The following is a 13592-nucleotide window of genomic DNA, read 5'->3' on the forward strand; positions in this document are numbered from 1 at the left end:
CTCTCATATTACTTTAATTTTATATATAAATAAATTGTTTCCTTCATTTTTTCATCGCTAATATTAAGGTTTCTTAACTCAGTTATGCTCTGAAACCTTCTCTTATGGGTACAGTCTGTCTCTGTGGAGGCTTGTGGAATTCAAGACCCATATGTTTAGTTTCGCCCACTTGAACATGTGCTTGGGAACATTCCAGTTGCTTTTCTGTTAATCCAAAAAGCATTGAGTGTCCCAAGAGAAATTTATATGCATGCAGTTCTTCGGAAAATAATTAGCAAGGACGATGGGCCAGTGTGTTTTTCTTCCTAGCTAACGTCTCAGACCTGTCAAAGCTAATTCAGAGGAAGCTCCTCTGTCATCAGCCCCTCATGTTCTGATTCTCAGAGCTTTCAATATAGAACCTTTCTGTCTGATTTCCTCCAAAACCAGCATTATTATCTTATAAACTATTTTCTGGGAGACACTGAGAAACTAACCAATAAAACATTTTTATGTTCTGTTCTCTGCATTTTGGCTTTCAAACTATTTTTGAAACAGTTTATACAATGGAGATTGCCAGAACTACGCAGAGTTAAATGAAAATCATATAGTTCTGTGGAGCAACCCAAAATTGTCTTTCTGGATTTGGATTATCTTTTTACTGCTGGAAATACATAAGCCATGGACCAAAACTTGATGCCACCAGAACTATCTTTATACTGCAATTCATTTTGACCTTCACTGGAAAACGTATTTTTCTAGAAAAAGCACTCAGTCCATTGCAATATAGATGGAAAATTTTCAATATAATACTTTTATCTGAGGGGTTATAACCCATGTGGGAAATGTAGTAGATTTGGGGGGAAAGTTTTATTATTACACAAGAAACAAAAATTGGGTGGCAGTAGTGCCTTTCTGATGTGATATACATGAGTAATATTAGTGTCTTTTTTCCCCAAATATTTCCTTCCAGTTCATGCAAGACGCATCAGATGTGATGCAGCTATTATTGAAGACGCAGACAGACTTCAGTGATATGGAAGACGATGACCCTCAGGTAAAGCAGCCCTCACATGCGCTTGCATCCTTTTGGTCGATAGCTCAGGGTTAAATGTATTAAAAAAAGAAATCGAGTAATAGGTTTCTTGTGATAATATCAACCCGTGGTTTCAGAGACATTCTTCACTGGTTTGCCTTCTACTTGGCACACCATTTTTCCCTCGGTCCATTCCAGGCTGCTGCTCTTCTGACTAGTTTTTGGTTCCGTTGGGGTTCTGTCATGCCAGGCTCTCTTACCGCTTCACTCTCCTTGAGCAGCGTCATCCATAGGCACGGCTCCGGTTTTCCTTCATATGGTTGTGGCTTCAGGTCTGTCGCCAAATTCAGGGTTCATTTGTCCAGCCCCTCACTAGATATCACCATGTGGATGTCTCCTGGCCCTTTGCATGCCAGATGACTTCCCTCCCCTGTCAAAAGCAAAAGAAATACAGAAACCCAGCAGTTTTAGAGCATGTCATGCTCTTTTCTCTGCCTGTGAACAAGCCCTCATTGAGCTTAGAAAGAACCCTCCCCACTCAGCCTGGCTAACTTCTGCGCGTAGTTCACGGCTGGTACCAGTCTCAGTGGTGGGCACTCAGGGCCCTGTAGTGAGAGCATCAGGAATGTCTGTCACAATCTTCGTGACAGTCACAGTGCCTACTGCACCATGAGCGTTCAGTCAGTAATTGTTGGCTTAAATTTTAGCTTTACACAGCCACTCTGCAGTTGTTTTCCATACTTAAAAATGCTGTTTCCAAACGCTTAAAAATTTGTTTTGTTTTTTAAATTAGAAGTGGGGAGTGTGTTTGCACATGCAGGCATGTGAAATAGACAAATACATAGATGGTTGCTGGAGGGTAAAAATCACTTTTGGGGCCATGGGGATGAATTAGAACCAGATTCTCTGTAGGTAGATTAAGTCTTTGTAAACACAGTAGCAGTAGAAGAGGTGTCTTAAACATGGACAACCCCTTACACAGAAAACTTAAACAGCTAGGAGAAAGGGGTATTTAGTGTTTAATGAATGGAACTTTAGTCAGTAGACAAAGTAAGGTAAGTTCCTGCCCTCAAGAAAATTCGTCCTTAGGGGTTGGTATGTTTAAGTGGGCTTTGTTAAATGATTCAGATGCTGTTAGAGAAAACTATATATTTTGAAATATATAGTTTCTTGAAAGTAGGAAAAAATAAGACAGGGTCCTGGGCTCTTTTGCCTCAGCTATTGTCTGTATCCTAGTGTAGAAGTTCACAGTGATTTTCCATGGTTTCTGAACATTTTAAGTAGGTGACCTTAGAATATGCACTTATTGCTTAAAGAGCCATGAATGTAAAAACATCGTTTCCATGAAACAGGGAAGGGGCTTTCTTTATGTCTTATTTATCCACTTTTTATTAAAAATCACTTTTAATTTAATTTTAAATTTTTCTCCCCAGATCTCTTACATGATCTCAGCATGGGCCAGAATGTGCAAAATCCTTGGGAAGGAATTTCAGCAGTACCTTCCAGTGGTCATGGGACCGCTGCTGAAGACGGCTTCGATTAAGCCTGAAGTGGCCCTTTTAGATAGTAGGTGTCTGCATGCGGACATGGCAGTTGTAGAATTTCTCTGTTACCATTTTTAACATGAATTTTCTTGCTTCTTCGTTAATAGCCCAAGACATGGAGAACATGAGTGATGATGATGGTTGGGAATTTGTGAACCTTGGAGATCAGCAAAGTTTCGGTATTAAAACTGCAGGACTGGAAGAAAAGTCAACTGCTTGTCAGATGCTGGTAATTATGTTTACTGAACTTTGTTTTACAACTTCTCATAATGAATACATATAATGTGTATGTATATAGTTCATTATATATATACTTATGTATATTATATATATATATTTCATAGGAATGCTTTTCACGGATGCTGAAGAAGTTATTTTGAAGGGCCAGGAATGTATTCTTTAATAAATATAGAAACCTTTAGACCCAACATTTCCACTTATGGATTTCCATCCTAAAGAAATGTGGATAAAACCTTTCATTACCAGTGCTGTTTTTAATAACAACAACAACAAAAATGAATAGCCCAAATAACTATTGTTAGGAAGATGATCAGTAATTACTGTGCCTTGGAGTATTACATAGCCATTACAAAGCTACCTGAGGGGGAAGGATTTTTGCCTGTTTTGTGTTTAGTGTATAGTAAGTGGCTAAGGAATATTTTTGAATGAACAGAAATCTGCTCACAGTATTAAAGATAAAGTTGGTATGATTTCATTGTATTTAAAAAAATAGACATGGTAGGAAAATCAAAATGTTTACGGTGATTATTTCTTGTGGTATTATGGGGTCTATGTATATTCTCTTTGAGTTTCCTTTTTTAAACCTTCATGAGCATGTGTTGTAGACAGAGTTTTTTGTTTTTGTTTTTTTACAAATAGAATTAAGAGATTTTGGTAACAACATTGTAAATCAACTAAACTTCAGTAAAAAAGTATTTTAAAAAGAGATTATGGTATATTACAAATCTAGCAGTTAAGTAAGCCTAAATAAAAGTTAATGGCGGGCTTCCCTGGTGGCGCAGTGGTTGAGAATCCGCGTGCTAATGCAGGGGACACGGGTTCGAGCCCTGGTCCGGGAAGATCCCACATGCCGCGGAGCAACTAGGCCCATGAGCCACAACTACTGAGCCTGCGCGTCTGGAGCCTGTGCTCCACAACAAGAGAGGCCGCGATAGTGAGAGGCCCGCGCACCGCAATGAAGACTGGCCCCCGCTTGCCACAACTAGAGAAAGCCCTCGCACAGAAATGAAGACACACCACAGCAAAAATAAATTAATTCATTAATAAACTCCTACCCACAACATCTTCTTTAAAGAAAAAAAAAAAAAGTTAATGGCTTAAATTTTATTTTGTATTAGTATTGTGTTTTCTAATTCATTTAAACATATATTTCTTGAACTTATTCTTACCAGTACTTAATTACCTATAATTTATAAACAATTTGGATTTTCTGTAGTATTGCTGAACTTGAGAACAAATATAAATGTAACATCTTCTACAAAATTACCAACTCTTTTCGTGTAGTGAAAGAGAATAAAGAAACAGTTATATTAAGACAACAATTTTTTGTTTCGTCTGTTGAAATGATTTTTTTAAAATTCAGAGTAGCATAAGCCTGTTTGCTGCAGATTTATAGAAGTGATGTGCTGTGATTACATTTTCAGGTTTTTTGGGTTTTTTTAAAATTTTAGGTTGCCTTAATTGAGTGGCATCTTTTGTTTGAAGTATTTTCAGAGTGCTGAAACTTTTGCTAAATTCTCCCCCCTACAAAATAAGAATATGAAGTATTCCCCCCTTCGAATGACAATATATACTACGGTCGTTTCATGGTCCATTCCCATTTTACAATTCCCTTTAGTTAAAAGACTAATTTCACAGTCCTGCATGCAGCTCTAAATGTAGTTAGCTCTAGTTAGGATATATAACATTCTGTGGTCCTCATGGTTTTGCAGTTTGTTAATATATATTAATACATCAAAATTAACATGGATCTTGTTTTCTCTTCAAATACTTTGGTTTCAGGTTTGCTATGCTAAGGAGTTAAAAGAAGGCTTTGTGGAGTACACGGAACAGGTTGTGAAACTCATGGTCCCTCTACTGAAATTTTATTTCCATGATGATATCCTATAATTTTTGAACAGAAAACATTTCTAGATTTACTTAAATTGTAGGCTGTTGAAGTATTAGACTTTGTGCTAACCGAAGTAAGCGTACATCACCAGTATTCTGTTTGCACTGACAGTGGTTTCAGGTTAGAAACTTGGTTCTTTGCAAGTGCCTTTGTTTCACTTGTGCCGAAAACATGAAAAAGAAAATGTCAACTATCCTCTAGTTGACAGTTCTCTGTGGAGCACTGAAGAGCTTTAAGGATTTTTATTTTATTAGCAAATGTTTATGGTTGTGTATAATTGCTGCTTTTCCCAAATACCTTTTGGTGATGTTAAGCAAGACCTTTTAACAAGTTAGAGACCAACTTATAGTACTTAACTTTCCATATAGCTCATTTCAAATGTGGATACTACCTCTGGAGAGAAATGTCTCTTGGTAAATCTGTGTGAAACAGTTGTCCTCCTCAATATAATGGTAGTTGTAATTAATATGTATAGGTAGGTTTTTATGCCATTTCGTGTGCGCGCACACACACTTCCGTAAATGGGTTAAAAGAAATGACAGCCCAATGGAATGGTAGAGCCTGGACCCAAAACTGCCTGGCTCCAGAGCCACTTTGTCGTAGTTCCTCGTGCAGTATCCTGCAGCGGCATCCTTCACAGAAGATGGCTTTTCCCAGCAGACTTCCCATAATGTCTGAAGACAGGCCAGAATTATTTTTAAGAGGAAGTCTGAAGACCTTATTTTAGAAAATGATGTTAGATAGGGAGAGGCAACTCATCTTTATCGAAAACTGAAGAGGCTGATTCAGGAAGAGATCCTCAGTAGTTTTCTTTAGTAAAGTCATTGCTTCAGTTGCATTTGTTAGAAGCATGTATTACCTCAAATTTGGGGATAGGCACATTCTGAGACATACTGCGAGAGTCCCAGGTCGTTCCTCAGTCATTTTTATGTTTAGGGGTTACGTTTGAGCCTTCATTCCTGTTATATTGTAGGTGACAGAAAAGACAGGAGATATGTCTTGGGGACAGGGAGACTTCTGTTTTTATACGCACGTTATATTTAACGCAAGCTCTTGGAGAGCAGTCTTAGATAAACAGAAGTTGCCTAGCACTCCACAATCTTGAGGATAGTGATTACACTAAATGTAATCTAAGGATGGTGAGTCCATTTCCTTAACAATAAAACGTGTTCGAGTGGCAGCAGCAGAATCCATGCCTCTTCTCCTGGAATGTGCAAGAGTTCGTGGTCCTGAGTATCTCACACAGATGTGGCATTTTATGTGTGATGCTCTAATCAAGGCCATTGGCACAGAACCAGATTCAGATGTCCTCTCAGAAATAATGCACTCTTTTGCAAAGGTAAATATTTTTCTCTTCAAAAATATGTATGAGATTGTGTGTCCATTTATTAGTCTTGCTAAATAAATGGGGGGATTTATTTTTATGCTGTAACAGAAATTTTTCTATCAGAAATGTTTAATATTTTGGTGCTTTCACTCTTTTTGTTTTTCTTTCTTTTCAAGAGTAGCTCTTCTTGTATTCTGGTCTGCATTAGTTTCCATCATCATTACCTGGTGATCCAACTACAGAAACTTGGCTGTCATCATCCAAGTCATGTCTAGTTTCTGTCCTGTTCTCTCTCCCCTAAATTCCCTTCTGTTTTTTGCCATATCTCTTCTTTTTGCTGTTGAAAGAGCCTCACTTGGTCTATTCCAGAAGCCATTCCTTCTTTCGCTCATAGTTCATTCGCCTTTCCTCAAGCATTAACTTGCTCTTTGAGTCACTCCCCTTCCCATATTCTTGGTCATCTCCATTGCTCACAGCTCCATAGCTTGCTCCACAGTTTGATTTAAAAATTCTTTATTTGTCCCCATTTACGCTCCTGAAGTTCAGATTTTCTTTTATTTCTCCAAAGACCGCATGCTTCCATGTCTTTGCCTGTATCGTTCCCTCCGCCTGTAATAGCCTTTCTCCAGCGCCATCTTTGTACAGGATATGCATGTAGTAACTGAGCTCCTTAGAAGCTGGTCTTTTCCATCTTTGAATCCGCAGCATCCACCGTAATTCCTGGCACTTAGGACGTGCTCAGGACATGTTTAAAGGAAAAATATTTTTTAAATTCTTCTCTTTAAAATACTGGCATCGTAGCAAATACAAACCAAGTGGATTTACTCATTTAATCATTAGTCTTCCAGGGTACTGAGTTATGTTAATTTTTCTCACACCTCCGTCTGATTTTTTTATTTTTTATTTTATTTGTTTATTTTTTTTTGGCTGCGTTGGGTCATTGTTGCTGCGCGCGGGCTTCTCTTGTTGCGGAGCACGTGCTCTAGGCGCACGGGCTTCAGTAGCTGTGGCTCGCGGGCTCTAGAGCACAGGCTCAGTAGTTGTGGCGCATGGGCTTAGTTGTTCCGCGGCTTGTGGGATCTTCCCGGACCAGGGCTCGAACCTGGTCACCTGTATTGGCAGGTAGATTCTTAACCACTGTGCCACCAGTGAAGTCCCTGCCTCTGATTCTTAATGGAGTTTAATTTTTGACTCCAAAAACACTTAAATCTTATGAGTTGCTTTCTTTCCTCAACCTCGTTTTAGTGCATTGAAGTCATGGGAGATGGATGCCTTAATAATGAACACTTTGAAGAGTTGGGAGGTATATTGAAAGCTAAACTTGAAGAACATTTTAAAAATCAAGAATTGCGGCAAGGTAAGTTTTCCATGCTTTTATTTTTGAATGTGATCCTTGACCATTTTGGCGACCATTTAAAGACATTTATTTGGGTGTGTTTTAGTTAAAAGACAAGATGAAGACTATGATGAACAGGTGGAAGAATCACTACAAGATGAGGTAAATTATTCCATTTAGAACTTAATTTACACGACCATTTGCATCTGGAGGATAATGCTTAAATTTCTGATTCATCTGACTTCTCATAAGATGTACTTCTTATTAATCTTTAGTAGAAAAATCTGACATGTATTTCATTGATTAGTTTAGAGAATAAGTCATTTGAAATTAGCTGATTAGTGTTTTGGATGCTTTGTGTGCATTTTGTTGCAATGACCTCACATACGAAAGCACTTTGGAGTTCACCTTGTATTTTCTTCTACACTCTCACAACAATCTTTTATATTTGGTGGTGCTTTCACCATTTTAAAGATGAGTGAACTCAAACTCAGATGTTGAATGACTGCCTACAGCCGCACTGTTGACAATCTCATGCTTAAGGCCGGATCTTTGTATAAGGCCAGCTGTCTTTCCACTGGACCACAGAATTGTGCAAATTTCCCCATAAATAATAGTGGTTGACACAGTGCAGTGGTTGACACAATTGTTCACATTGTTAGTCAGTTCTCTCACTATCAAACCACTTGATGCCATCAAACATATTTCAGCTGTGTGTTTAGGGTCTGTCACGTGGCATGTGGCCATCTGGTGGACCGGTGCTGACATGTGCCGGCCATCCCAGTCCTCTGCAGGGTGCTCACACGCTGACACACACATTGTTCCCAGGGACGTAAATAACTGACCCCACATCTCCCCACCATCCTGCTCCCAAACCAGAAACATTCTTGCAGAAAACAAAAAAAATAGTAAAGTAAAATCACTTCTGTTTCAGATCTTTGAGATTTGGGTTAATTTTTCAACCGTATATTTTGAATATATTCCAAGAAAAGTATTTGCAATAAGCGCAGTACTTACCACACTCCTTCCTTTCTTTCCATAGCCAGACAAGAGACATCACTGGGGTGACCTCAGTCTCTGGACTCTTGCTATGCCCTTAAGAAAGTGAAGAGAAATTTAATTTTGTACTTTTCTTATGTTTTGTATAATAAATGTTACTGTTAATAATAGTAGGGATACTTTTTAAATACATATGGGTATGTATGTGTTTGTTTTTTTTAGGATGATAATGATGTTTATATTCTGACCAAAGTGTCAGACATTTTACACTCAATATTCAGTAGCTACAAGGAAAAGGTGTTACCATGGTTTGAACAGCTGCTTCCGTTAATTGTCAACCTAATTGTAAGTGTTACCTCTTTTTGACAATTATTTTAGATAGTTGACCTGGAAATCTTTCCTTACAGCATTTGAAAACTTACACTTTCAAGTCAGAATGGATCATAGAAATCATGGTTTCCACTGTACCTCTTTAATTTACCAAGTTTATTGCATTGCCCTGGATACTTTCTCCTTCAGTGTATGCTTGAAGTTTACTAATTAGGTGTTCCATAGTTCAACTAATTTATAATACAGTCTGAAGGCACAGAACTGATTTTTTTTTTATTTCAGATTACCTGTACCCTGCTGAATTAACAAATGGGAAAAAAATGGTTGCAGGTTTTTTTTTTTGTTTTTCAGTAGACACTAGAAAATTCCGTTTTGATCCCTACTATGTACCACCAGCAATCATAGATTCTGGATGATAGCCTTATATATTCAATTTTTAAAATGTATTATGAATTATAAGTAGTCATCAGATATTTATGGGGTTTTTTGGATTTCAATTTTGTGTTTTATGATATTTAGTACTGCAGTATCTTTTTTTAAATGATTTAGGCCCATATGACATCCTGTTGAATCAGTACTATAAAGTTAAACCTTTGCAGCTTTTACTATTGTTGTGTTTTTTAAATATAGCATTGCCATTATCTTTTTTGTAAAGTAAATGTATATACATAGCTGCTGCTGTCAGTTCTTCCTGGTACTTGGTAATGTCAGATTGTGGAATTCTATAACAAATCACCCAAGTCTTTTAAACCTATACTTTATTAAATCTATGTAGTAGTTTGAGGGTTGTTATTCACAAGAACTGATTGTTACTGTGTTCTTTTTCATTACCTATATCAGGAATATCCATGTAAGATGACAGCCTGTAGTGAATAAGTGTTTCTTTACGATCTCTTTTTGTTGTTGTTCCATTAGTTCATGTCTTTTATTAACTAATACACAGTGACTTCTGGTTTGTTGAAACAATATGTCAGACAACATTTGCCACAGTAATGTCTGTCAAAGTGGCTGGCCGTAAGAACTCCAGCACCACATTCATCTGAATAGTCAAAGCTTAAAGGAGTATCTCTTTTGTAGTGTCTACATAGACCGTGGCCAGATAGACAGTGGGGCTTGTGCATCTTTGATGATGTCATAGAACACTGTAGTCCAGCCTCATTTAAATATGCAGAATATTTCATAAGGCCAATGCTCCAATACACATGTGACAGCAGCCCAGAAGTCAGGCAAGCAGCTGCGTATGGCCTGGGAGTCATGGCACAGTACGGCGGAGACAACTATCGTCCTTTTTGTACAGGTACTTTTGTTTGTTACGTTATGTGCATCTCATCCCAGGCATCCCTGTTATCCCTGCCTTGCTTCCCCCCACCCCCGCACACCACCCGCTCCGGCAAACATACACTGCTTCATTCTCTTTTCCTTTTTCAAACACCTTACTGTAGCACTTAGGAGTTTACCTCCCTCATGCTCGTAGAAATGGAAGTGAAATCTGAGTGGGGCCACAGCCTCCTCACCTCAGTCCCAGGGTACAGTCCACTTGGGGCTTGGAGGGCATACTTTTAAAACATGTTGGTGTCCCTGTAAGTTCAGCACGGGAATATAGCTGGGCGGCTTTCAGAAGCTGCGGTACACCAAGGTGATCAGGAGTGTGAATCCGGAGGCTGCTAACCTCCTGGGCCCACAGTTTAGTGGGGTGCAGGTGCTCCTGAGCACGCCAGGGCAACCCCCCTTTCCCCGTGTCTGGTTCTGTAGTCACAAAAACAAACATTTCTTGCACTTGAACATTGCCTCACTGTAATTCATACCTGGACCAGAGATAAGAAATATTTATGGGCATTTGCATGAAAATGTGAGACTTTAAATGACTTTTTTTCAAATGCTTATTTTAGAAGCACTTCCACTGCTGGTAAGAGTTATTCAGTCTGCTGATTCTAAGACCAAAGAAAATATCAATGCTACAGAGAACTGCATCTCGGCAGTAGGGAAAATTATGAAGTTCAAGCCTGATTGTGTGAACGTTGAAGAAGTCCTCCCACATTGGCTGTCTTGGCTTCCACTACATGAGGATAAAGAAGAAGCTGTTCAGACTTTCAGTTATCTTTGCGACCTGATTGAAAGGTAAGAAATGGGACAGGGAGGCCTTATTTCCTTCCCTTCATGTAACACAGTGCTTCCTGTGCACAGCTTCCAGGTGTATAGGTTATAATAATGCTGTCTTTATAAATCAGGTTAAGAAGCCGTATCACAGTTAAGAGTGCCCTATAAGCACATCTAATTTTGAGTTATTCTTTGTGGAACTCAGTTCAACAGATCATTATAGAATGCGATGTTCAAGGAAGGTTCTGTTCTGTCTCCCACCCCACTCGTTCATTCATCCATTCACTCACTAGCTTCACTGAGGTATAATTGACATACCATTCATTAGTAGAATGGGATCAAAGAACATTGTTAGTACTATTTTTTGACCCTCTGAAATACTAGTGTTTCTCTTTGGATGAAAAAATCAGTGGTATAAGGGAAATATACCAGACGGGCAGTCAGGATCTGGCCCCAGACCTCTGTCATTAATAGTATTATTTTATGCCTGTGAGTATAGCTAAGAATTGCAGCAACCTTGGAGGTTATAGAAGCTATCAAATCAAAGGCGTGATCATTGGTGGTCTGTTTTTCTAAGTCCAAGTTCCCCTAGGTACTGGATCTGGGCTCTGGCACTATTAATTACTCCTTTTAGTTCATAAATAAATCCAAAGGCTACAACCACTCATCTCCTGGAGTTTGTAGAAACAGGCCAATGGCTATATTCCCTCATGCCTGTTTAAGTTCTCGTTCACACAAATGCTGGGAGTCTTCACAGGGAGGACATCATCATTAAGGAACGTAGCAGCCATCCTGGAGACCCTACCTGCGCCTGCCTCTGCAGTGGCCACTTCTCCATCACGCTGTTTAATCACCTCCCTTGGAGATGACTACTCTGGAATTTTCTTAAGGAAAAACGCTGGGATTCTAATTAGATTCACTGTTAGGTTTCTTTCCATTAAACTTGACTGGAGCTGATTTCCCGGCTTACATTTAGAATGCCTGTATTATCTTTGAACTTCAGGTTTATTTTAGAAACCATTTTGCAGTGTCTAAATAAAATTTGTCTTAAGGAACTGTTCTTAGTAATATCTTGGGGTTTTTTGACATATATATATATATTTTACATGGGAAGAAACTGAAAAGCTAATAAGTAAAATTAGCTGGTTTTCCTCCTACTGAATTTAAAAGGCAGTTGATTTAGTGAGTACATAATCATCGTATAAAGACATAATAACAAAATTCAGTGTTGGGGGAAAGGTGTAGAAAAGTATGAGTGCTTCAGTGATTTCCTATTATAGTTTTCATTTACAGCGGTTGTCTTCTCTTTCTTTTTTCAGTAATCACCCAATCGTTCTTGGCCCTAACAATACCAATCTGCCCAAAATATTCAGTATAATTGCGGAAGGGGAGATGCATGAGGCCGTTAAACATGGAGACCCCTGTGCCCAGCGTCTGGCTAATGTAGTTCGCCAAGTACAGGTAAGCTGGTTTGGTTAAACTGGGGAAGAAGAACTAAAAAATTACTTGGTTTTGGCTTTTTTTTCATAGTCTTCTCTATTAGAGGAAGGAAACAGAAATCCAACTAGCTAAGGAAATTTCATTTTTATGTTCTCTTGTCATCAAGCCTCAAATGGATTATACTTATTATAATTTACCCATATATTCTCATTATTTATTAAAACTAAAACCTGTATCTTAAATCTGAGACTAGCACATACTCATTGTGTAGTTTTTTTGCATATCTGTGAAGAAAAAAACATGAGATTTTAATAGTAATAAAACTCAGCTACCGATGGCTTTTCCTACCTAAATTCATGTGTATAGATTACTTGAACGTGTCACCTAAAGTGTAGCTTTATCAATGCAAAAATGAGAAAACTTACTGTAAATGAAATAAACTTTATAGAAATGAAAAGATTTCTTGCTTTTACAATGATGTTCATCAAGCTAATCTACTGGAAAGAAGGTATTTTGGCATTATTTCAGTCTACCTAATGATGATCATTAAGATACTTCCCAGTGACCATTTTCGCCGAATCTAAATGTGTGACAATGTTCTTTCCCTAGACTTCTGGAGGACTGTGGACTGAATGCATAGCACAGCTCAGTCCCGAGCAGCAGGCAGCCATACAGGAGCTCCTGAACTCTGCCTGAAGGGCCTTAATATCACCACCAGAAAACTAACTCCAAATAAACGTTTACCCTTTTGTTTAGGTTTCTTTGTTTTGTTTTTGAGCAAAAGAGAACGGTAGAGTTGTGTGTAGGCCATTCTTCTGCAAAGCCACAACAGCAGGAAGAGAAGCCCTGGGTTTCAGGATGGTGTTTAAGTGGATTTCTCCCACACCACTGAGGAAGTCCCATGAGCCCTGCAGTAGCACTGAAGAGTATTTTTCTACTGGTATAACCCACCCATGTGAAGGTGAAAGGGAAATTAAATTTTCTCACTAGATATAAGGACATTTTAAGACAAAACAGCTTTAAGATCAGTTCCTCAACATTAGATGTGTGTTAAAACAAGTTGCTGTACACCTAGTGTTAATTCTATTAATTGGAGTGTGAGTCTTTCTGTACGGTAGAAAGAAGCCTTTACCCAGCAAACTAGTAGATCCAAAAATTGAAAAAAAGCTGAAGACAAAAACAGCAAGCATGAAGATGTTATTTTATGTCACTTTCGATTCTTTTCCCCAAAAGGCTTATGCAGTGACTCAGTTTGGAAAGCTTTTCAGCTTCCAGCCCTTGAATGTGAAGTGTCGTTGGCATGTCTGGCAGTAGTCTCATTCACTCCTCAATAAACAACGTTGAAATACGAAAGAAGTTTGTGTAAAAATTTA

General features: G+C 38.4%; 1 protein-coding gene across 1 annotated transcript in view; it reads left to right on the forward strand.

The window, feature by feature from the left end:
* IPO5 (importin 5) overlaps positions 1 to 13592 on the forward strand; it is a 40803-nt gene extending 27211 nt beyond the window's left edge. The window contains exons 15-26 of the mRNA XM_032611364.1: positions 953 to 1036; positions 2449 to 2581; positions 2667 to 2788; positions 4582 to 4678; positions 5857 to 6029; positions 7263 to 7374; positions 7460 to 7515; positions 8575 to 8697; positions 9760 to 9979; positions 10572 to 10800; positions 12099 to 12240; positions 12829 to 13592. Of these exons, the coding sequence (XP_032467255.1) occupies positions 953 to 1036; positions 2449 to 2581; positions 2667 to 2788; positions 4582 to 4678; positions 5857 to 6029; positions 7263 to 7374; positions 7460 to 7515; positions 8575 to 8697; positions 9760 to 9979; positions 10572 to 10800; positions 12099 to 12240; positions 12829 to 12915 (1578 nt within the window). The 3' untranslated portion in view covers positions 12916 to 13592. The remainder of the gene's footprint in view (positions 1 to 952; positions 1037 to 2448; positions 2582 to 2666; positions 2789 to 4581; positions 4679 to 5856; positions 6030 to 7262; positions 7375 to 7459; positions 7516 to 8574; positions 8698 to 9759; positions 9980 to 10571; positions 10801 to 12098; positions 12241 to 12828) is intronic.

This window comes from Phocoena sinus, chromosome 18 (genome assembly GCF_008692025.1).
Source record: "Phocoena sinus isolate mPhoSin1 chromosome 18, mPhoSin1.pri, whole genome shotgun sequence".
Taxonomy (NCBI): Eukaryota; Metazoa; Chordata; class Mammalia; order Artiodactyla; family Phocoenidae; genus Phocoena; species Phocoena sinus.